General features: G+C 41.4%; 1 protein-coding gene across 1 annotated transcript; it reads right to left on the reverse strand.

The window, feature by feature from the left end:
• Positions 1-1674: 1674 nt before the first annotated feature.
• Positions 1675-21855, reverse strand: C1H12orf75 (chromosome 1 C12orf75 homolog). The gene is made up of 6 exons (XM_054056016.1): positions 21750-21855; positions 14177-14201; positions 6587-6622; positions 5077-5156; positions 4241-4281; positions 1675-3062 (listed from the first exon to the last, which is right to left on the reverse strand). The coding sequence occupies exons 1-5, from the start codon at positions 21790-21792 to the stop codon at positions 4277-4279; spliced, it is 189 nt and encodes a 62-aa protein (XP_053911991.1). The 5' UTR covers positions 21793-21855; the 3' UTR covers positions 1675-3062; positions 4241-4276.
• Positions 21856-22494: the final 639 nt, after the last annotated feature.

Genomic DNA, 22494 nt, shown 5'->3' on the forward strand with positions numbered 1-22494 from the left:
ATCCCATGCTTTAATACTTCAGAGTTTTTCAAGATTCAGTTATATGAATTCAAGCATAATCTTTCTGTGTCATTCAAAGAATCCCAAATTGGAGATACTGAGATACTGATCTGAATCCACTGTCTTTGCTAAACTATTTCACTGTCTGCTCAGCTCTGGATGGAGAAAGAGTGACAATTGCAAAGGAAATGGTATCACAGCCCCAGCAGTTCAATGTTTCTTCTTTACAAATGGTAGTTCAAGATGTTTTGACAAAACCAAAGTACATCTCTTAATAATAACAACTCTGCCATTCAATGTCTCCTTGTGTTCTATTCTCAATTCTTACATTCAACCATCATTTGAGTGCCTAAATATCCTCCAAGGATGCACATCTGGCAGCTGGCATATAGGGTTTCTTTTGTGTTCCTCCTCCTAACAGGAATATCCATAGATTGTTCAGTTTTGAAAGAGCAGATATACTCATTTCTCCATGAAATGTCATGTGTTTTTATTAACAAAGGCTGAAGAAATGCTACTCACCATAGAGGAATTCTGATGAGCAGAAAATCAGTTCCCTAAGTGGAATTTGGCCAAGACTCAATACAGTGTTCTGTCATACATTTTCTAGATCTGTGGGTCCTCAGGAAAACAAAAGACAAGAGTCTGCAAATCTAAGACAAGGTTATGGCCCTGGCTTTCCAGTTTGATGGTTACAGACTTGCACGGCATGAATGAATGTGTATCTATTGCAGAGCCTGAGGCCCATGATACTGAAACGTGTCAGTTGATCAGTAAGCTTTTGAGATAGGAAAATGCAGAGGAACAAAAATATTAAGAAACTACCTCCCACACATTCAGAGGATGAATCATTAAGAGGCCAATTCTGCAAAGTGCTCCACACTTCTCTCTGCACCTCTCCACAAGAAAAAATAAGCAATGACGTAAACCAAGAAAAAGTAGCCTTTTGCAACTGTCCCAGCACCAACTGCTAGGAGCTACCCATTAAAGATCACCTCTTTCCCCACCTCAGCCCACACATGGAGGTTCAGATGCCAGCCGCAGAACATGTGATGTTTAAACTTAGTCCTGTCCACCTTTTTGAGGATACTTCCCAGCAACTGAAGGACAGAAGTAGACAAATAACTGGGGAGATTACTGGCATTTGTTGTTGGCTTTTCAAGCTCAACTATGATGTATCCTAGGATGACTGGTGTTTTTTCCACTTTGGGAAAGGCAATTGTGATCAGATCAGACATGGGCCTAATTGCTTTCTTGTAAATAAACTTGCACTGTGCAAACAATTTAAACCATTTGCGGAACAAGTGATGTGGAAACTACCCTTATGCTATGGTAAGCAGGTGGGAAGCAAACCTGCATGTTTATTACTCACTACTATTTAAGATCTCATCAGCTTGTCTTGCAAGAACAAGATTCTGCAGATTTAATCTACAGACATTCATTTGTACAGAGATATTTTAACATCACCTCTTCATCTTCCAGCTTATTTCGTCTTAGTTCAAGGTTGAAGGGGTCAAGAATGAGATGAATATTTGTCTTCAGGAGCTGGAAACTGAAATTGTTGATAACTTAAGTAGCAGATTTCTAGAGAACAGCAGTAAACATGTCACAAATACTTAGAAGAGGAAAAGCAAGGAATATTTTCAAATACTTCTTTTTACAGGCATCACACCAAACAAAACTTAGTTTAAAGCCAGAGCTGCAAATCAGTGGAAATCACAGTCAATAGTTGTTCATTGGTCTTAATAGTTATTGGTGAAATGGGCAGTAATTTCAGGGTTCACAGCATTTCACTTCTTCATATCTGAATTTATTGTTTTGATTTTTTTCCTTTAATTTTAGAAGTGGTCAATAATCTACAGTAACACATTCATGTGGTGTGGGTTGGGGTTTTTTTTGTTTATTTGTTTGTTTAAAGAATATGGCATATTGTGCCCTATTAAAAAAAAGTTTGAAGAATTATGCAGAAGTCTTTAATAATTTAAGTACTTCTTCAGCCATATGGAAGTATACAATCTGTTTTATGTTCTGTGGTAAAACTACAGTTGCTATAAACTTAAATTTAAATCCCCCTATCTGCTATTTAATACAACAATTTGCTAAAGTAATAATAACAGCTCTTATTCTTTTACAATTTGCCATACTGGAGATGCTTAGAGATGAGTCAGGGACACAAAACTCTAATAGTGAGCAAAAATCCTCTTCAGTTCAAGAGGATGCAGCACTGGAGTTTAGTCCCACTATCTTTGAAAATATTAACACTTTGTCCTTAGGTGAGGAAATGTCATAATATTACACCGAATGGAAGACATAACATAGTAGTTTCGTTCACTAGTATTTTTTTCCATGTAATGCTTTATAGTAGAGATAAAGCTGAAGAAAATAAAAACAGATATGTAAATACTACAATGAAGTACATTGTTCTCATTTAAATACATTTCATTGAGCGATATATTCTTAAAAGGTGAAAATTAAACACTAATATTTGTCTCACTGTATAAAAGTGACAGTATTAATTATAAAGAACCCAATGATCTTATGGTTATTTCATCTTATTCTTAAGTTTTCACAGCAAAAATATTAAAATTTGCAATATTACCAAAAAGATCCAAAACTGTCAAATATATTATTCTGAAGTAAATTAACAATTAATTTATAGGAACCTACCATAGGAACTATTAAGTGGACAGTAGTAATGGTTTTCTATATAAAATCTATCAAAAATTGTTGGAGAAAATATATGAAGCGCAGCTGATGAAATCTGCAGTATGGCCACAGAGAAATAAGTTGCAGATCATCAAAGTTAGCTCTTGTGCAGAAATATCCACCATGAGTTCATTAATTCCATTTTTCACTGGAGAACAGCAGGTTTCCACAATGCAACCATCACAGGAAACTGGTTTCAACACTGTAGTTTAGGCTTTACCCGTAGTTGGAACTTGCAACAGTTTAGAATTTTTGGTGTTCTGATCTCTCTTGCTCTCCGGAAGGCTACATAAATATAAAAATCTTCAGCACAAAGCACTCTCTTTAAAGCACTGGCAATCTGTCTTAGTAGAAGACTGTTCAAAAAGAGAATAGAACAAACAGATTTAGCTGGATTGGTAAAGCAATACTCTATCCATAAACCACCAAACTAGGTCATCATTAGAAGCTGAGAGATTTGTGGCCTGTGCCTTCCAGGCATACAAACTCATGGAGCTCAGAGGATTCTTCAAAGGTTCTCATCTCTAAGTCTGTTTTTAGTCTGAGTCCACAGGCAAGCCCTGATCTTGCACCAATGAAGGCAAAGTGCACTTTCAACTATTCTGAATAGCAAAAAAAAAGGTTAAGTGACTGATACTTGAAGCTAGCTTCGACAACTCCACCACGTTACTGGAATTAGGTGTGATGACCAACCGAAGGCCTCCCTGTACATAAGCTTTCACCATTCACATGATTAAAGATCATCCGTATGGGCGTGTTCTGATCTACTAAGCCTGCTCACAGTACCAGGAGCAGCCAGGACTGTTTCTGGCTCTTCACCTTAATCAGGAAAGGGTTCTGCTTCCTATGGAAAATATCAGCAGCTTTATGATTCCCCCTTTCCCCACTGGCTAGACACCAAATTAGTTCCCTTTTGACATTTCTCAACTTTTGTTTAGTTCAAATTCTGAATGGAAACTTAGCTTGTTTTATTTTTCTTCAGACTTGAACTTAGTAAAGGACTTTTTTATTTTTTAGTTAGCTAGTTAGAGTCTCCCATAACAAGAGGAAAGCTCCAGTGAGTCACTTAGTGGGTGCCTCACTTTGGTCCTCAGGGTCCTCCCCGAAACAGAGAAGTTTTCTAACTGCAAGCTACTAATTCCTGGGAAAAGCTTTGTCTCTATAGATGTTGATCTACATACCACTGATGCAACTCATGTCACATCAGAGGTCATAATATCACCGCAGGATTAGCTGTGGTGTGGTTGAAGGTATACAAAAGAACATTTGATTTCTATTCATTCACAAAGAGGGTAGCATGGAGTTTCCCTGGATCTTCCTTCTCAACAAGAAAGTGAGTTTACCCACTTTTCATTTTACATCTGCACTACTGAGAACTGATCCCTGGTCCAGCCTTTAGAAGAGTTATGCTGCAGCTGGAGAAATAATTGGGTGATTCCCAGACCACCTGAGAGCAGCATAGGGAGCATTGCCACCTTGTTTCTGTTCATCAAATACATGCCAAGCACATAACATTAATTAAGACATACTGTACCTCCAGCTGTTTGGATCCTGATGTGTTTATTTCCTTCTAATCTTAATTAGAAAACAAAAGGTAAAGATGGTTAAAACATTGTAACATATCACTAATTTAGAACACCGCTTAAAAAAAAACATGCAACAAAGGTACTGCTGTTCCAAAGCCAGTTACTATTACTATGGTTAATAGTGTTATTTTTCTTCATTTTTTTGTTTTGCAGCAAATTTTGAAAGCCCTAGTCAGTGACTAAACTCTGTAGTGTATGAACGTGACAGCAGCATTTTGTTGTACTAAAGCTAAACAATTATTACATGATTTCATAAATATATGTTTATGACTTGTCTATTAAGTACCTATAAGCCTAATGCTTTTTCCCACTGTTCGAAAACATCACATGGAAAAGAAACAGTTTGCACTGGGTTTCATATAAAAACAGAAATAAACCTGAAAGCAAGCACTTACTAACTGTTATTACTGGAATACACCACAACGCAAGTAAACACCTGCAAAACTGAAAATAGCACTGAGGCTCTGCAAGTACATATATCACAGCCTCTTACTCCTAACAGGGTTTTGTTTTCTTTGAATTCTCAGAGCACTCAGAGTGTGGAGAAGCTGTTCAGAAGACAATGTACCATGTTGCCTGCATCTGCTCTAGGATCCTTCTGCAGAGTGTGTTAAAATTTAAATAAACAAAAATAATCACTTTAACTATTATAAACAGTTCCACTGCCTTCAGAGGCTCCAAGGCTAGCCAGTCTGTCCGAAATAATAATTGATTTTCAAAGGAAACATATCCTGCTAGACAAACTGAGAAAGCAGCAGAAATGTAATACGCAACCTTCCAATACCTTTCGGTGCAGGTTTCGTCTGACTGGAAACCATGGCAGCCGCATCCGACGGCAGGCCAACATACACACCACCATAGTTCCTAGTTTAAAGAAACAAAGAGACATCAAAGCTTAATTGTAAGATTTCTCCCTATGACATCGACATCACACAGCAGCATTACAAAGACCATGGGTGGTCAGAGAGGAGGGCACCTTTGCACAAGCATCATCAGAGGAGCCCTCCCTTCCCATGGCTGTGGGAAAAGTATGTATTAAGCGCCATATGCTTGCTAATACAGTGCTAGGCAAAAAAATCTAGAGGATAGCTCTTACTCTTAAGTGGGACCCAAACCTGTGAAAGGAGCTATTTTTTTCACAGAATCATAGAATCACGGAATCGTTGTGGTTGGAAGCAACCTCTGGAGATCATCTAGTCCCACCCCGCTGCTGAAGGAGGTTCACCTAGAGCAAGTTGCACAGTATCACATCCAGGCAGGTTTTGAATCTCCAGAGCAGGAGACTCCACAACCTCTCTGCACAGCCCTTTTGGATAGTGCTTTGTCACCCTCATGGTCTTTTTTTTGCTCATGGTCTTGTGTTCCAGTTTGTTCCCATTGCCCCATGCCCTATTGCTGGGTACCACTGAAAATAGTCTGCCCCATCCTCTTGACACCTGCACTTATAAGCATTGATGAGAACCTACGTTCCTAATATTTTTATTAATTCCAAGCTGTGTTGTGACAATCAGTCCCACTAGTCCAGCTTCTCCTAGTCACTGAATATATCCAACTGAACACAGAGCCAATCTGACAGCAGCATTCAACTCTGGGACTACTGAAGCACCTCGCTTCAGATAACGCATATCGATTAAACAGCACCTTGACCTCTCCTTGTATCCCTCTGCTTAAGGCTACACTTGGAGAAAACTTACAGTAGGAAGAAGGAAGAGGGCATTAGATACTTTCATAGCCCAACCCTCTCCCCTTCATGGCCTTGCAGAGTGTATTTTCTACCTCCAAGGTCTGTATGAAAAGCAGGGACTGATGTGAGGTGAAGAACTGGGTCTTTAGGAGCCTCTGCCACGCCTAGAACTACTTGCAGAGATTCCCATTATGCTGCTCTGCCCCGTCAGGTGCCAAATCAATCACACCTCCTCCAGCCCCTGGGGTCTCTGAGATGATTTCTGATTTGTTTGATGGTAGAGTCACACTTCCTTTGATTTCCAACCCAGTGGAGATCTCCCACAAGTAGTAATGCCATCTTTTGTGGTGAGGCTGAGTGAAAGCAGAGGTCACTGGCCCTTATCAAGCACATCACCTACACCTGTGAGATAAAGTCCCCTCTCCCCAGCTCACTAACAAGGTGGGTGGGTTCACTGATACTGGACTCAGTGTGAGAGATTCCCTACTCTTTTCTTCTCTGCTTTGGTAGTGTTGGTGGCAATTAGGAGGAGGAAAGGAAGGATGTACATCTGGTGACAGAACTCACTGCTGCTTATTGCAAATAAAGCCAGTCCCAGTAGATGACATACCTCCTTTTGTCCTCATCTGATACGGATTCTTCTGCTCTGTAACACCAAAAGATATAAAGCACATTAGCAGATTGTTTCTTTCAGATACTCCATCACCATCTGCATACATCCAGGAGCAAGGGAAGAAGGAGATTATTACTGATCCCAGTTTAATTCAGGTCATCCACAATTCAATAAAGTATTCACACAGGCACAAAAAGAGTGACAATTTTCCAGTCTAATGTACAGAGGAAGGATTGAGAATAGATGCAGCTTAGTTTTCATGACCCCCACCAGTGATGCCTGAAAGTAGGTTTGAGAACTGAAACAGGTAAATTAACACTTTTCCTGAGCGAGTGGCCACACTGCTCCACACATATCAAGAACATAAAGGCTCTGCACGTTAGAAGGAGTCTTGGCAGCTATTCCGCCAAAAGAGGACAGGAAAGGACTGAGCATCCATGCTAGCCTGGGAATGAGGATGAAGAAAGATAAATTTTCACAGTAGCTACAGATGCTACAGAGCCTCTGTAAAATGAGGTACGCCAATTCCAGAAAGTCAGGGTTGTTTGCAAACCAAGTAACTGTTACTAATCTTTTATAAATGTGCAATTACTTCTTTTTTACATTTAGTGTGAAATCACAGGTCAGTCTGTAGACTCATAGATAATCACTGAGGTTTGACTGAAATACCATCCTGTATAGCAGGGGGGTAAAACAATCAGAATCAATCTAAAGGAAAATGTAGTACTGAAAAGACAAAAATATTATTCTTACTCCCTGAAGGCACAGTGCTTGTGCTGCAGTCTCAGTCTATGCCTCAGCATCAGTCTTCACGCAAATCACCCACCCACCTTTGATTAAATATTTGGACTTAGATCTCTGCTTGCATGACTGGGTATGGATCACAGCAGCAGCTGCACTTTAGCTTGGACTGCAACCTACCAATCTAGCAATAAAAATACAGGCAAGACAGCTTGAGTGCTGTTAAAACACCAGACATCCTTCACTCCTTCCCTGGAGGGAAACTGTGACAACCGCCCAAGAAGGAGTCCAGTACCGTAGCTCAGGGATCTGTGAGATATGGGCCACAGTGTTGTACAAGGAATGTTGCAAACACAAAGGGGGCACCAAAACCCAAGGAGGGCTTCACTGCGGAAATGTTCATACACAGGCTGTTCACCCAAGTATCCTCATCTGAATATTCCTATTGAATGACCAGTTCAAGGGACTACAGGGGCAAGGCAAAAATACTTCCCATCATGAGCTGATGCATGAATTTCTGATCTGCTCCCTAGGTGATAAGACCGAGAGCTGGCCTTTACCCAGCATTAGGGCTAAATCCATTCCGTAGCCTTGAAAGGCATTTCTGAACTATGATATTTAACAATAATATATGACATTTCTTATTGTAATTTATTTATTCTAAGAGGTAGATGTGCCTACTGTTTAATCACCAAAGCTGTATGCCATTACTGACCCCTGAAGTCAATGGCATTTTGGCCCAAAGTACAGAAAGCTCACAGCAAGATACAGCCTCAAATGCAAGAAAATGCCCCTTAAAGCTCCATCAGCATTCCCCTGAGAGGGTAGCATATGCCTTAAAAATAGTGCTACAAGTTGGACATCGTCTTACACTTACCTTATAAGCAGTAGAGCATTGCAAACTATCCTTTCAGTGTTACCACAGTGAATAAGGCTACACAGGTCCTTTTAGTAGTAGAAGTTTGGGGTAAATTTAAGCAAGGTGCCATTTGCTAAATGACATTAACACAGGGCATAGCACTGAGTGGGGTGAGCCTCCTTATCTGCTGTCTTTGCCTACATCTTATCGCTTGAGAGCAATAAACTCCTCCTACTCCTCCCTGGAGTGGTTAGTTCCATTTCAGAAGGCATCTCTCATCTCTTCTGACCCCACACAGCCTATGCCACCTTGCAGTCCTCATGCACACAGCCAGAAGAAATGCAGAGATAACTTTCCTTGAGAACTGTGAAGCTACTCTGTCCTAGTATGGGCCAATGCCAGATGAAGAAAATAGAATGCCTGTGTATATCAGTGGGTAGAAATAAGCCCTGCATTTTTAGCAAAGAAGAAAAAATGACAACAGTTTAAGAAAGAGACGTCTGGTACCAAAAGATCACACACAATCATTTCTCTTGAACCAGATGAGTGTGCCACAGGATTGATTTTCTCACACAACCAGACACATTTTCTAATTTTCTATAATCCAGACTAACCATTTTTTTCAGAGAAAAGAATTCTTTAAAAGCACTGGCAACTTCATGCAGTGCTTAAAGCCTCTAAAACGGAGCTGTAAGAACAATAACCAATATCGTCCAATAGGAAATTAATGACAATGTTTAAAAAAGAAAGCTCCTACTTCAGAAAGCAACTGTTTTCTGCTGTTCTAGAAATGTTTTGTAATAGGGCATCACTGGACCATTACTGCCATTCTATCACCAAAACAAATTATCCAGGTCTATGATTAAGCAGATTAGGTTTTCTTAAATATTTTGCTTGCTTCCTTTCCTTCCTTTGCGTAAGTTTGCGATATATTTTCCCTTATATGCACAACAGTAAATATTATCTAGGACTGTACAGGCCACAGCTCTCTGGCTGGGGGATGACTAGCTGAAATCTGTTGTAGCCCTGCCAGGAAAGAGGAGGTGAGCAAAGACAAAAGGAATGTGGAAGTGTGAGAGGGGAAAAAAAAAAAAAAAGGGAAAAATTCTAGTGATGGCACTGAAGTCCCTTTCTGGGGACTCCTTTCTAAGCAGCATGGGAAGGAGTGCACTCCAGCTGGTGCATTATGCGCATTCGAACACCTCTTGCTTTCACACATTGTAGCTTAAAGCCCCATTTTGAAAGGTAACCACGGATTTCTGCACCGTGAGAGTGGTGAGGCACTGGCACAGGTTGCCCAGGGAAGCTGTGGCTGCCCCATCCCTGGAGATGTTCAAGGCCAGGTTGGATGGGGTCTTGGGCAGCCTGATCTAGTGGGAGGTGTTCCTGTCCATGGCAGGGGGGCTGGAACTGGATGATCTTTAAGGTCCTTTCCAACCCAAACTATTCTATGATTCTATGAATTTCACACGTTCAAATGTCCAGGTGACAACTGAGCCACAGTGGCAGACTGTGTGATCATGGGTGGCTCTGGTGAGCAGAGCTACAACAGCAACACTGGACCACATGGAAATGAGAATGGAAAGAATCTCCTCTTGTTTCAGCAGTGCTCCTGTTGCCACATTTGCATGGCAAGGTATTGGCAGCCAGGGAGGTTCTATAGGGGTGGCTTCTGTAAGAAGCTGCCAGAGGCTTTCTCCATGTCCGACAGAGCCAATGCCAGCTGGCTCCAAGACACACCCACCATTAGCCAAAGCTGTGACAGTGGCAGCACCTCTGGCATAACATATTTAAGCAGGGGGGCAGAAAATGCATAGGAATCTGCAGCCAGAGAGAGGAGTGACAGTATATTAGAGAAACAACTGTGCAGACACCAAGGTCAGGGAAGAAGGAGTGGAGAAGGTATCCCAGGCACTGGGGCAGTGATTCCCCTGCAGCCTGTGGTGACAACCATGATGAGGCAGGCTGTCCCTCTACAGTCCATGGAGGTTGATGGTGGAGCAGAAAACCACCCGCAGCCCATGGAGGACCCCACACCAGAGCAGGTGGATGTGCCTGAAGAAGACTGTGACCTCATGGAGAGCCCGCACTGGAGCAGACTCCTGGCAGGACCTATGGGCCCATGGAGAGAGAAGCCCACACTGGACCAGGTTTGCTGGCCCGATTTGTCACCCCGTGGGGGACCCATGCTGCAGCAGTCCATTCCTGGAGGTCTACACTGTGTGGAAGGGGGCGATGCTAGAGCAGTCTTTGAAGAACTCCAGCCCATGGGAAGGACCCGTGTTGGAAAAGTTCATGGAGAACTCTCTCACATTCCCCACACTGGAGCAGGGGAAGAGTGTGAGGAGTCCTCCCCTGAGGACAAAGAAGCAGCAGAGACAACATGTGATTAACTGACCACAACACCTATTCCCCATCTTCCTGTGCCACTTGCCAGGAAGGAGGTAGAGAATTCAGAAGTAAAGTTAAGCCAGGGAAGAAGGGAGGTGTGGGAAAGGTGTTTTAAGATTTATTTTTTATTTCTCATTATTGCACCCTGATTTGACTGGTCATAAATTAAATTAATTTTCTCCAAGTGAAGTCTGTTTTGCTCATGACAGTAATTGCTGAGTGATCTCTTCCTGTCCTTATTTCAGCTCATAAACATTTTGTTATATTTTCTCTCCCCTGTCAAGTTGAAGAGGGGAGTGGATAGAGCAGTTTTAGTGGGCATGTGGCATCCACCCAGCGTCAACCCACCACACCACATCCCCCAGACTCACAGAGAGGGTATGGGGAGACAGGAGTCCAGCACATCATTTCTTTCTCCCTCTCTACCTCCAATGCATGTCTACCTTTTTATCAGGGAAGAACCACTTAGCATAAAAATATCTATAAATATCTCCATTTATAGAGTCCTCCATGCCAGGATAAGATTTTCTGCACTAGGAATAGAAGCCAAAAGAAATTTAACAGTCTGATGTGCTTTGTACTGATCTGCTACTATACCACTGCACCTTCCTTTAGATGTTGTTGACATCAGCTGCAGAGGTACTGAGAGCACATTTTTCAGCAGGTAGTACAGGTGGAGTCTTGTAGACAGTAGGCAGATTTAACAGCAAATTCTCATAACAGCATTCTATTTCCAGCTAGGATAAATGTTTCTTTTGGTAAGGATCTGTCTATCCCAAAAGGTTTCCTAAGTCTGAAAAATATACTTGGTTCAACTGTCAGCTTTTACATCCATCAGTCCTAGGTCTGTTTGATGGTAAAAGAAGCTGCCATTTTTCACATAATATTTTAAATCTCAAATAACAGGTATTCACATTATTCATTCCATCCAAATTTTTCTTACCTCAGTTTTTACGACTCTGTTCATCCTGAGCATTACATAGAGTCCTTCTAGCTACGCTCAGTAGTCCCACCAGAAACGATTCACTAAACTTTGTACAAGTGACAAACTACTTCTCTTCAGTTTCTCAGCATTTCTTGGGAATAAGAGCCTGTCATTTGTATTTGATGGATTTCTTTCCAACATTTTGAATCAGGATTGAACTGCTGTGTCCTTTCCTTCCAATTGTTACTAATCTTCCCCTGAATTTAGCCACATTCTGAATATAAGCGACACTACAGTATATTCTATGTAGCCCTCCTAAGCTTTTCCAGCTAGCAATGACGTACTTCTCTGTATTAGTGGGGCAGCAGCATTGGCTAAGCTGGCTAACAGATGCACCGTTGATTTGAGGGTTGGAGTAACAGGGAGAGATCACATTCCCCAACCATACATCCTTCTTGTCACCATATGGCCCTCAGTCTCACAGCACTTCGCACAGGAAGATCATATCATCATCCCTATCTTACTAGTGGAGAAACTCAAGGCCCAGAGGGCAAAGCAACTTCCCTGTGGTCACCTGGGAGGGCTCAGAGCAGGATCCAGCCCTCCTTCCTTCCACCCAGCTGCTCACTCCAGGAGATGCTAGTGCCTTGGCAATGAGCCATGGTCAAGAAATGAGAAATTTCTTGAGTTAGAATAAACGGATTCTGTACTCTGAACTACGAGGTACCTAAGGACACATCTAAATAATTTTGTGAATCAGGATTGATACAACTGAAATTTAACAGCCAAACGGGGATGAGGGGGTGTTAAACATTTTTTTATATATATAATCTTTAACTCATAAAAGTGAAAAGATGTAAAATAAAAGCTTGCGTGGATCGGTAATGTTAGTTAATATAAATCTGTTCATTTCTATGAAAATAAAATAGCTTTTTCTGGTATTCTACTACATTTGTAAAAATCTGCTGTTGAATGTTCAGATTATTGATTTAGGACTTTTTGGGTCATCACTGCCATTCCTTCTTAACAGATCTGTGTTTCTAATGTCTGATGAGAAGACTCAAACATGCTATTATTCACACAAGTTGTTTGACTGGCTCCACTATACTTATCTGGATGACTAATGGTTCCAGGATTGATCCTTTCACATTGTTGAAGTCTGCACTAGTAACCAGTTTTTTCTAAGTTATTCCCATACTTTTTTGAAACGTAACAGATGATTTAACACCAATAAGTAGGATTTTCCCAGTTTAACTCCTAAAGCCTGGCCCTACAAAAGCTTACACACACATAAACACAGCTTTACATATTCACATACCTTTAAGCATGGAGATGTGCCCACTAAATTCATAATTCAACAGTGATTGTAATTTTGAAATATAAAACTACTGAACAACAAAGAGAGAGAGATGTGGTTCTACATCAGTCCCTTAAACTATCTAAATGGAAGAACAAAAAGGTCCCTGAATAAATTAAAAACAGGTTTTGCGTATATATAAAAGTGCTGAGGGCATGAATGCTGCAGGCTGTATAAAGGAGAGGTTCCTCATAACCATGCCTTCAGTAATTTATCATCTGCCACTACAAACCCAGAAAACAGACCACACGGGTAACTCAGATCTCAGGAGTATCTGTGACAACAGCATTCATCTGCCAAGTGAGACCTGTTGTTAGTTCTCATCTTTGCTCTGTAATAGCAAGGATGAGCCTGTTGTTAGGCTCTTCTCTCCACTTGTTTATCTGACTTGACAGCCCTCATTTCTACACTAGGATTCCTCTGTCTAATTAGAGTAGTTATTCTAAATGAAGTAAATAAAACTGAGGAATGTTCCTATTGCATAACAACAAAATATTTCACAGGTCCCTCAGTCTCCAGCTCTAGTGGCAAATACCAATCACATGAAATAGAAGGCAGCAAGACCTCAGGAGGACTTCTTTAATATTTCCTTACATGGGAAAATAAATTTATGTCTGAATAAAGCTGTTCCTGCACATTTCTGCATTAGGAAATTAAAAATGGACTGATAAAGGCTGATCTTTTGCTGCAGCTTTTCTGAAAATCAAAAGTTGGCAACAGGCAGCAGGACAACAGAGCTTCCACATTTAGAGAAAAACAGGATGGGTAGGGCTGCCCTCTGCTACTCAGCATCAAAGATAAGAGAGAGAAAGGAGCTAATAGATATGACCTTCAATGTGGAAAACATCTAGAGAAAGTGGGTACTTTGAAAAGGAAGTCTGGATGGGTTACCTGCTCTCCTGCAAAGAGGGGAAATTTGCTTCAGTGGCTCTTTAAATCTCTTAGAGGGCTTGGTGTAAATTTATGTGGTTGCTTCATACAATGACACAGCCTTCGGAAAAAGGCGCACTGGTAGGTGACAGGGAAGTGTCGTCTGAAGTAACGTGACCACCTCTGTGAGACAGCTCCCAGCAGAGGCAGAGAAAAGACATTTCTGTTAGAGAAATGAAAAGGGAAGGGAACTGTAGAAAAGTAAACAAGATATGAAGTTGTTTTGTGGAGATGGAAGCTGTCACTAAAGACAATAAACATCTAGTGATGTTGATTATATGTTATAAACAAGATGAATCATGTATAACTAAATCTAATACGAGGCTCGTAGGACTGAAGATAAGTCCAGGGTTACGTACTTGAAAGGGCAGAGTGAATACTTACACATCTTTAGTAGTTCCTGTGGCACCTAGAATAAAAAAAAAAAAAAAAAGTGCATGTTTACAAGATAATGGCATAATCCTTCAAACCAACCAATAGTTCAGTAAGCATTTTTCTGCCTTTCTGTCCTATACAATGCAGATATAGCAACAGGAATTTTCTATTGTCAGGTTTCTCATGACTGTCTACTTTATCCTTAATGACTATCTATATTAACCATCAAGTCTATCATACTTAGATCAGGGCCAGATTCTCAGTGGGTGAAAATTATGCTGCTGTGGACCAATGCCCAGCTGCAGTCACTCAGGATGAAAGCAACATGCGATAAAATTAATCTTTATGAATTTTGTATGCTTCACTTTGCTCAGTCTTCCGGTGGTTTTGGCTGCTATAAAGTTGCCACAACTAACCAAGCAGTTACTCCTGAATGCCTGTTTATTTTGCTGTTTGATTCAGTTGTAGGTTTGGCAATACATGCGTAAAATGCTGCTCCATTCTTCCTGCCAGATAAATAAAGTTTTGAGAAACAACTAGACAGAACTAATATAAAAATTGGGATATAATCCACCCAACCCCCCATATATATAAAGAGATCAACCACCTTTTAATTCATTTTGCTATGTAGCAAAAAAAGAAAAAACAAAAGCTATCACCTGGCTGCCTGATCTCTTTTATTTATTTTTTTTTTTGGTGACTCAGGTGCTACTTGCTGGGAGAGGAACATTCACTGAAATACAAACTCCCTCCTGTTCCTCTCAAGTTATTAATGCCATGTTGCTATTGCTGGTATATCATTAAGCTGAGTAACCAGCAAATTATCCCTTCTATTAATTACACAAGCTAGGGTAGACACTAGAAAACCTTTCACTCCTCCTTTTCCTCTTCCTCTCAGTACTTAGCTGGAAGATGTTACCTAATATCACTCTTGAAACTACAGTTGTCAGCCCAAAAGATTTTATGGGTTTGGGGGTAGTATGAGTTTTTGTCAGCCACGGCACTTCATTTCTTGTAAAACTTTATTTTTTGCTGCTGAAAAGTATCCATAAATAGCAAATATCTTTTGTCTCACTCTGATGTGTAAGAATATGCCTTCTGCATCCTTATTTTAAATGCAGAGAGGAAGAAACAGTCCTGCGACACCTGCCAGCACTGTCTACCTGAATGGATGGCCTGGATGGCAGCAAAAATCTCCCTTGACAGCTAACTTTTGAACATAACTTCACTATCAATTCCTATGACTTGACTATCCCTCCTTTTCCCAGCAAGGACACAGACTAGATTTGTATAAGACTGTACACATTTCTTTCCTCAATATTGTTTCCAGAGTCAGTAAAATCTCAGTACAGCTGTACGTATCAGCAGAAACTCTTAATTAAGCTGCAGGGAGCACCTCTGTACAAAATAAACTCAGGCCCTCACTTTAAAACTCTCAGCTTATTGAGACTTTTTGGGTCTATAGGCATGTCTACATATAAATACGTATAAACCCTCCAAATTAATTGTGTCCAGGTGGAAGGCTGGCATCACAGTGCTGCACACAAGCTCACTCTCAGCTGATGTAGGGAAATGCTTTCTGCTACCAAGGTTAGTTCATATAGAGTCAGCCCAGCTATGTACTGCCTATACTGTACTATGGGCATCACTGCGCATCTAGGCAGAGCCTTGGCATCAGCAACACCTCAGATAACGTATGTTTTGAAAAGCCTAGCTCCACTGCTAGTAGGACTTAATTTTTTTTTCAGAAGAAACCATTCCTTCGCTGTGCCTGTCCTGCACCAGAACCACGACTTTCTCATTTTCTCAACCTAAGCTCACCGCAAACAAACTCAGTTTCTCCAAATGGTTCATGTTCCTTTGTGAGGCCCTTGCCAAGCCTTCTCCGAGTCTGAGCTGAGGTCTCAGTGCTTCCGATTCTTATTTGGATGCCTTCCTTGCAGGAAGTATATATACCACAAGTAAAAAGTGTTTAACACACAAATTGAAATCTTAGCTGAGTGAGAACTGTGTGCCTACAGCACTGCTACATTTCCCAGCGGAGATGCTGATTTACAATCCCCAAGCATGCTTCAATGACATGCCCATGTTCAATGTCATACCTGACTTCAATGCATTACGGTATGCATACGTTCACACTCTGGGGACACGAGCTGACTCTCGGACCCATCAACTTGGGTTTCATGTAGAGCTACTAAGCTACGAACCTGCATTCAAAACCAGAGATGTGTCACCAGCATTCACACCTGGCAGCACTTGTTTCCTTTGAATATTGGAGAGGGTACTGCTGCTGAAGAATACAGCATTTTGAAATGCACCTCACACAAAAGCATTAAGAACTAAGTAAACTAAAACCAAATTCACATTTTAAGAGATCGTTTTTCCCTATTTATAAAAAATAAATAAATACATACATACAAACATACATACATAAACAAATTGTTTTCTATTGTTTTTATAAGCACAAAGAACCAAATTATCCTGACTTCATTGATGGGATTCCATTGATATCAGTAGAGTTATTTCTCATTTTCACTAGCAAAAGTGAAACAAAAGTCGGGTCCAAATTCACTTGAGTACCGCGAAAGTATCTGAATATAGATCAGAAAGTATTTCCAGTTCACAGAGCAGTTTTCTTCCTGGAAAAGTTCTGAACTTGCAAATGGACATCACTTCAGCTAGGTGGCCCATATGCATCTCTATGTAAAAACTCGTAAGGTTTTCTTCATTAGGGAGCCTGACAATTCTTTATACATAGATTTTGTTACACAGGGAACCCAATAACATCCCAGTTTGTACAGATGTGTTCGTCCAATCCATTTGCCCTCACCCCTGTTACTTCCCTGACATATTTCTTAACTCTTCCATGTTTAGTGAATGACTTTATTTCACAGCCACTCAAGTTCCTCCTCCCAGAAGTTCAGCCAAAGAATCTTGTTTATTACTGATTCACAAACAGTGCATAGCTGTTCCAGAGCAGCAAGGCTTAGTGTTCTCTTAACCATGATGTTTTAGATAAATGGCTTGACTAAAGTCTCACATATTTGAAAGCCTGTCCATTTTTTTCCCACTATATCAGCTTGCCTAAAAAAAGGCAGCACTTGACCTTACAAATGTTGTCTCAGTTGGCTCATGTTGGTTTGGTTTTCCAAAACCTGCCTAACCTCAGCAACAGACTGAGGGGTAGCCAGGAAGCTGCATTCACAAAAACCAGGCAATACTGAATTATCCTGAATGACCTCTCTGCTCACACCGTCTACATAGTCAGACCATGGGTGCATTCTGGCATTTTAGAGCTGCAGGAGAAGAGGGAAGAGTACGGACTGCAGAATAAATGAGGCTCATTCACCCATACATTGTTCTGAGCCTAAAGTGATTACAGAAGAAAAGCATTCTGTCGAGAGTAGTGGAGCTGTGATCCCTCAAAAAAAACCATAGTGTTTAAAGAGTCAGAAATGAATATGGGCAAGGACATATCCCGAGGCATCTTTCACTTCGTGAGAGGGGGTTTCACACTTTGAAAAAAAAAAGCAGTTTGTTACTGGCAACCTTGCAGGATTTCAGTAAATGCAGGACAAACGCAAAAGATGGTTGAAAGAAAATTATAGTCACAGACAATATTCCTCTGTGCTGAGAAATGCTTCATGAGTGAACACAGAAGACAAAAATTTCAGAAAAACACAAAAAAAGCATGAGAGGCAGCCACTTCCCAGAACAAAAACATGGATACAGAAAATGACAGTGTCTGACTTTAGGACAGATTACAAAGTATTTTCCCAATAATTTTTAATGAACAATCTCCTACAATATTTTCTTGCAAATGCTTCAAATCAGTACAAAAAGAAAATAAAAAACCTCACAACTGCAAATACATGCCTGCAACAGTTAAGATTACAAATAAGTTTTCTATTGCAGGCTCCTTTCTGATTTGCTCTAAAGATATCAATACGGAACCAAGTCCTAACATCAATGAATTTATTCTATTCATACCCCAGTGCAACCAAGGACAGAATTATATCAATTTACTTCAAGCTGATTACTTCTTCAACTCATCAGGTGGCAGTTCTGTACATACCTGACCTGATCAAACATTAATTTTAAAAATCAGTTTGGTTTTAAATAGAATGTCAGGATGGTTTCCTAGGCATTCCACCAAACTTGAAGTTAATAAATCTGTTTAAACTTGGTGTGAAAGCTCTCCTGCATCATAACTCAGCTGCATTCAAAGCTTTCTATAGACTAATAGCTTCTCTGTACATTTAAATTAAGGCTAGACTGCCAGCCTCCACTGAGTACCGTAATTTAAGGCACTGTCATTGCTACTACAATTGACACAGAAAGGAGGAGGCAGTTAAAAATTGCTAGTGAAACAACATTAGAATGAAAGGAAATGCCTTCACTCGAAAAAAAAATGTAAATTAACATTTAAGGGCATATTTTTAAAACGCACAAAAAAAAAAAAAAAGAGAAGAGCTATTTTGGAGCTTCTAAAACACCAGGAAATACCATGAAATAAGGGTATACAAAATGAGGTAACTAAACATCAGGAAAATAGTAATTTGTTAATAAAACCTCCTACGGGTAATGGGAAATTTAAAAAATAAAGATAATCCATAGTTAATTCACAAAATAGCTACATGATTTAAGAAGGATGTGTATACATCAGTTCACTTTGATCACAGTAGGTGCCATTTCTCAATTGAGGAGCCTTTTGCCAGTGCCTGATGCTCTGGAAGGAAAATTTAAACCCTGAGTTATATTGATGTTCTGGAGTACTGCACCGCAGACAGAAATGTTATTCTAGATCATGTCTATTAGTTTAGATCTCGCAGACCATAGAGCTGGTAGCTCCTTTGATGTCATTCTAGCCATGCAACAGAAGCTAATATCATTAGCCGAACTATCATTACATATACTTCTGCTTAGGAAAAATCAAGCTAGGCTACAATACCAAGGTAAGAAAATGGGGACTAGCGTAGCACGTCTAATGTATTCTGTGAACTATGCTACAATATTATCCATAGTCATACAATTTGACTGAGAGTGTTACATGTTAATTATATGTTATGTGCCTAAAGCTTTGACATTATTGTCTGTAGAATAATCATAACTTTAGCACTAAAGAAGTAGTCATGCTGTGCAAGCCACAAAATTAATTTGTATTTATACAGTATTCATGTCTTTTAGGAAAATACTGAGTTACATTTTCCTTAAGAACTCTGTAATTCCTATTAAGAATGGGGCATCTTCTTCCCCTAGAAAAATAGCTCTATTTTTATTAGACACACTTTGTAAGGAATGCAAAATGGAAAAAATAAATAGTAGACAACTGATTTCTTTTATTACCAGTTGTTGGTTATTATAACACCATAGACTGCATAATTTCTGACTGCCAGTGGTGAAAATGAGAAGACAACTGGACCTTTCAAACCTGTATTTGCTTTGGAAAGGTCTATCTGGGCAACAGTAATAATTCCATTATACTAATTACACGTTTTACATAGCGCGGTTGGTTTTTACCTGCACTGAGCCATTGGAGATCTGTGGACTACTTTTAAAAAGTATGTAAAAGGCCACCACAAAATGTAAATTGAAATGTGTTATGAATAACAGTACAGGTAAGCTAAACTACTGAAGGGGCTGTACCTTCAGTAAAAGTGATTTGTTAATCTACAAGCCAAAACCTGTTGGGAATAGCTGCCTTTAATTCAACAGCGGGCACACGTCTCCCTTTAAACAAAGTTTAACGTAATTCACTAAATACTACCTCTGCCAGATTTAGTCTATTTGACATTTACCTATTTGTACCCTGGTACAAGCTCCACAGGGTGGCCAGCTCTATGTTAGTTGAGAAGCTACTACAAAGGGTCTAATAATCAAGTCAAAATCTTCCTCTGAACTTCTCTGATACTTGCTCTGATGCTTTGGCCCAGCAAACAGAAATGAGATGCAAACAAGCATCATCCCAGTGGTATGAAGCTACGTTGGTCATATACTGAAACAACTTTAAGTCATAGCAATGCAGGAATCAACTAATGGGAGAGAATTAAGATGTACAAAGAGGACAGCTCTAGTAAGAGTGCTGGAAGTTGAAGTAAATTCATACTGTGCATTCTTTATGGATGAGAGAAGCCTCTGATAGATACACAATGCCTAAAACCTAATTTATAACTAACAGAAATCAAGTAAGCAATAATGGCAGAAAAGCATCTCCTTTCCCTACGAGTGCGAAGTGCTGGGTTTAGTGGGTAAACCAGCAACACACCACACAAACATGCATACATGCATACAACTTAGAGAAGGCATCACCATTCACACTCAAAGATACACCCAGTTCTTCAAATCAGAACAAGCCTGACCCGAGGCACCACTGAGGCTCTGGATGAATTAAGTCAAAATGGTAAGAGATCGAGACCCAGTAACTCTAACTGGTCCAGCCACTACGTTGTTGTGTATTTTGAAGAGGTTATGAAGCTTACAAGTCTTATAAGGAGCGGCTGAGGGAACTGGGGTTGTTCAGCCTTGAGAAGAGGGGGCTGAGGGGAGACCTTATTGCTCTCTACAACTAACTGAAAGGAGGTTGCAGAGAGGTGGGTGCTGGTCTCTTCTCCCAAGGGACAGGTGATAGGACAAAGGGGAAAGGCCTGAAGCTCCGCCAGGGCAGATTCAGATTGGACATCAGGAAAAAATTTTTCACATAAAGGGTCATCGGGCACTGGCAGAGGCTGCCCAGGAAGGTGGTGGAGTCACCATCCCTGGAGGTATTTGAAAGACGGGCAGATGAGGTGCTCAGGAACATGGTTTAGTGGCAGAAAGGAATTGCTGGACTCAATGATCCTAGAGGTCTTTTCCAACCTGGTGATTCTATGATTCTAAGCTACCAAGTGCATCTGAAAGACAGATATTGAAAGAGGTGTCAATGTTTGCCAAGTGCAGTTAGAATAAGAAATGATTGAGAAATGCTCATATTTACAATTATATGGTGAAGGTCCACTTATCAATATCCATATACTTTCCTATTTTTTTGTGGGGGCTGTGGGGAAGGAAGAGCACAACACCACCATCTTCCCAGATCCCATCTCTTTTTAAAATAACAACGAACAAATAAGGGAGCCAGCTGGACGCACCAGCCAGCGGCACACATCAATATGCAAAAAACCCGCAATCTTGGAATACCCTCCAACTTCTCCAGCAATCAGAGGAGACAAAGTAGCACCAATTCATTTCAAAAGTACTATTTGTGGCCTTATAGGGAAGCAAAGAGAACGGTGCTTACATCCCCGCCGCGATCCTTAGGTCCAGCTCCTCTCCAGGGCTCACCGTGCCTAGGACGGCTGGTGTTGGAGCCACAAAGCCCCCCTCTCTCTCCCTTGAGTAAGAGGATCTGCCTCGGGAAAGGAAGATGCTCTTGCAGCTGCTCTCGCGGCTCGGCCAGGGCATCCCCCGATGTGGGATGCAGGATGCGGGATGCAGGACCACCAGGGCTGGGTGCGTGCCCGGGGTGGGGATGCTCGCACCGCCACGCACCCGTCCCATCCCATCCCATCCCATCCCATCCCATCCCATCCCATCCCATCCCTACCTCTCCCTCCCGCTCCGCTGGCCGTGGAGTTGCCGCAGCCCATGGGCGCTGCCCTGCCCGCTGCGCTGCGCTGCGGCGACGGGAGGCAGCCGGCGGCGGGCGGGGCTGGGTGGGAGATGAAGCCGCGGGGACCCCTCCTCCTCCTTCTTCTCCCTCCTCTTCCTCCTCTCCCCACCCATCGCCTGGGAAACCGATGGCCCCGAGCGCCGCCGCCCGGGCTGAGCCGCGGCTCCTCGCTGCACTCCCTCGTCTATCCCCGAGGAAAGGCAACCGGGGTTTTCTCTCTACCTGCCCGGGCTTCCCCCTGGTCCTCCCCTCTGGAGCTGTGCAGCCGGAGGGATAGCTCGGCGTAGGCATAAGCCTGCAGGACCCCGAAGGATCCCCAGAGGCAGGCAGCAAGCTCGGATCTTGGACTCGATGATCTGAGAGGTCTTTGCCAATCTCAGTGGCTCTGTGATTCCAATATAACCCCTTGACGCATATGTTTCACAGCTCTTTGGGGACACTCCTCATTCAGGCAGCAAGCTCGGAGCTTCCCCAGGTTAGACTAGAAGATCTGAGAGATCTTTCCCAACCTCAGTGACTCAGAGATTCTAATATGCCCCTTGATGCTTGTGTTTCACAGGTGTTTGTGGACATCCCTCATCCACCACGGGGGGAAACCATTGTCACCATAGATTCAGGCTGTGAACCCTCCATCTGCTATCAGTAACATGCCCTTTGCTATTTTAAGCAAACATTTATC

The sequence above is a fragment of the Cuculus canorus genome, chromosome 1 (assembly GCF_017976375.1).
Source record: "Cuculus canorus isolate bCucCan1 chromosome 1, bCucCan1.pri, whole genome shotgun sequence".
NCBI classification, from domain to species: Eukaryota; Metazoa; Chordata; class Aves; order Cuculiformes; family Cuculidae; genus Cuculus; species Cuculus canorus.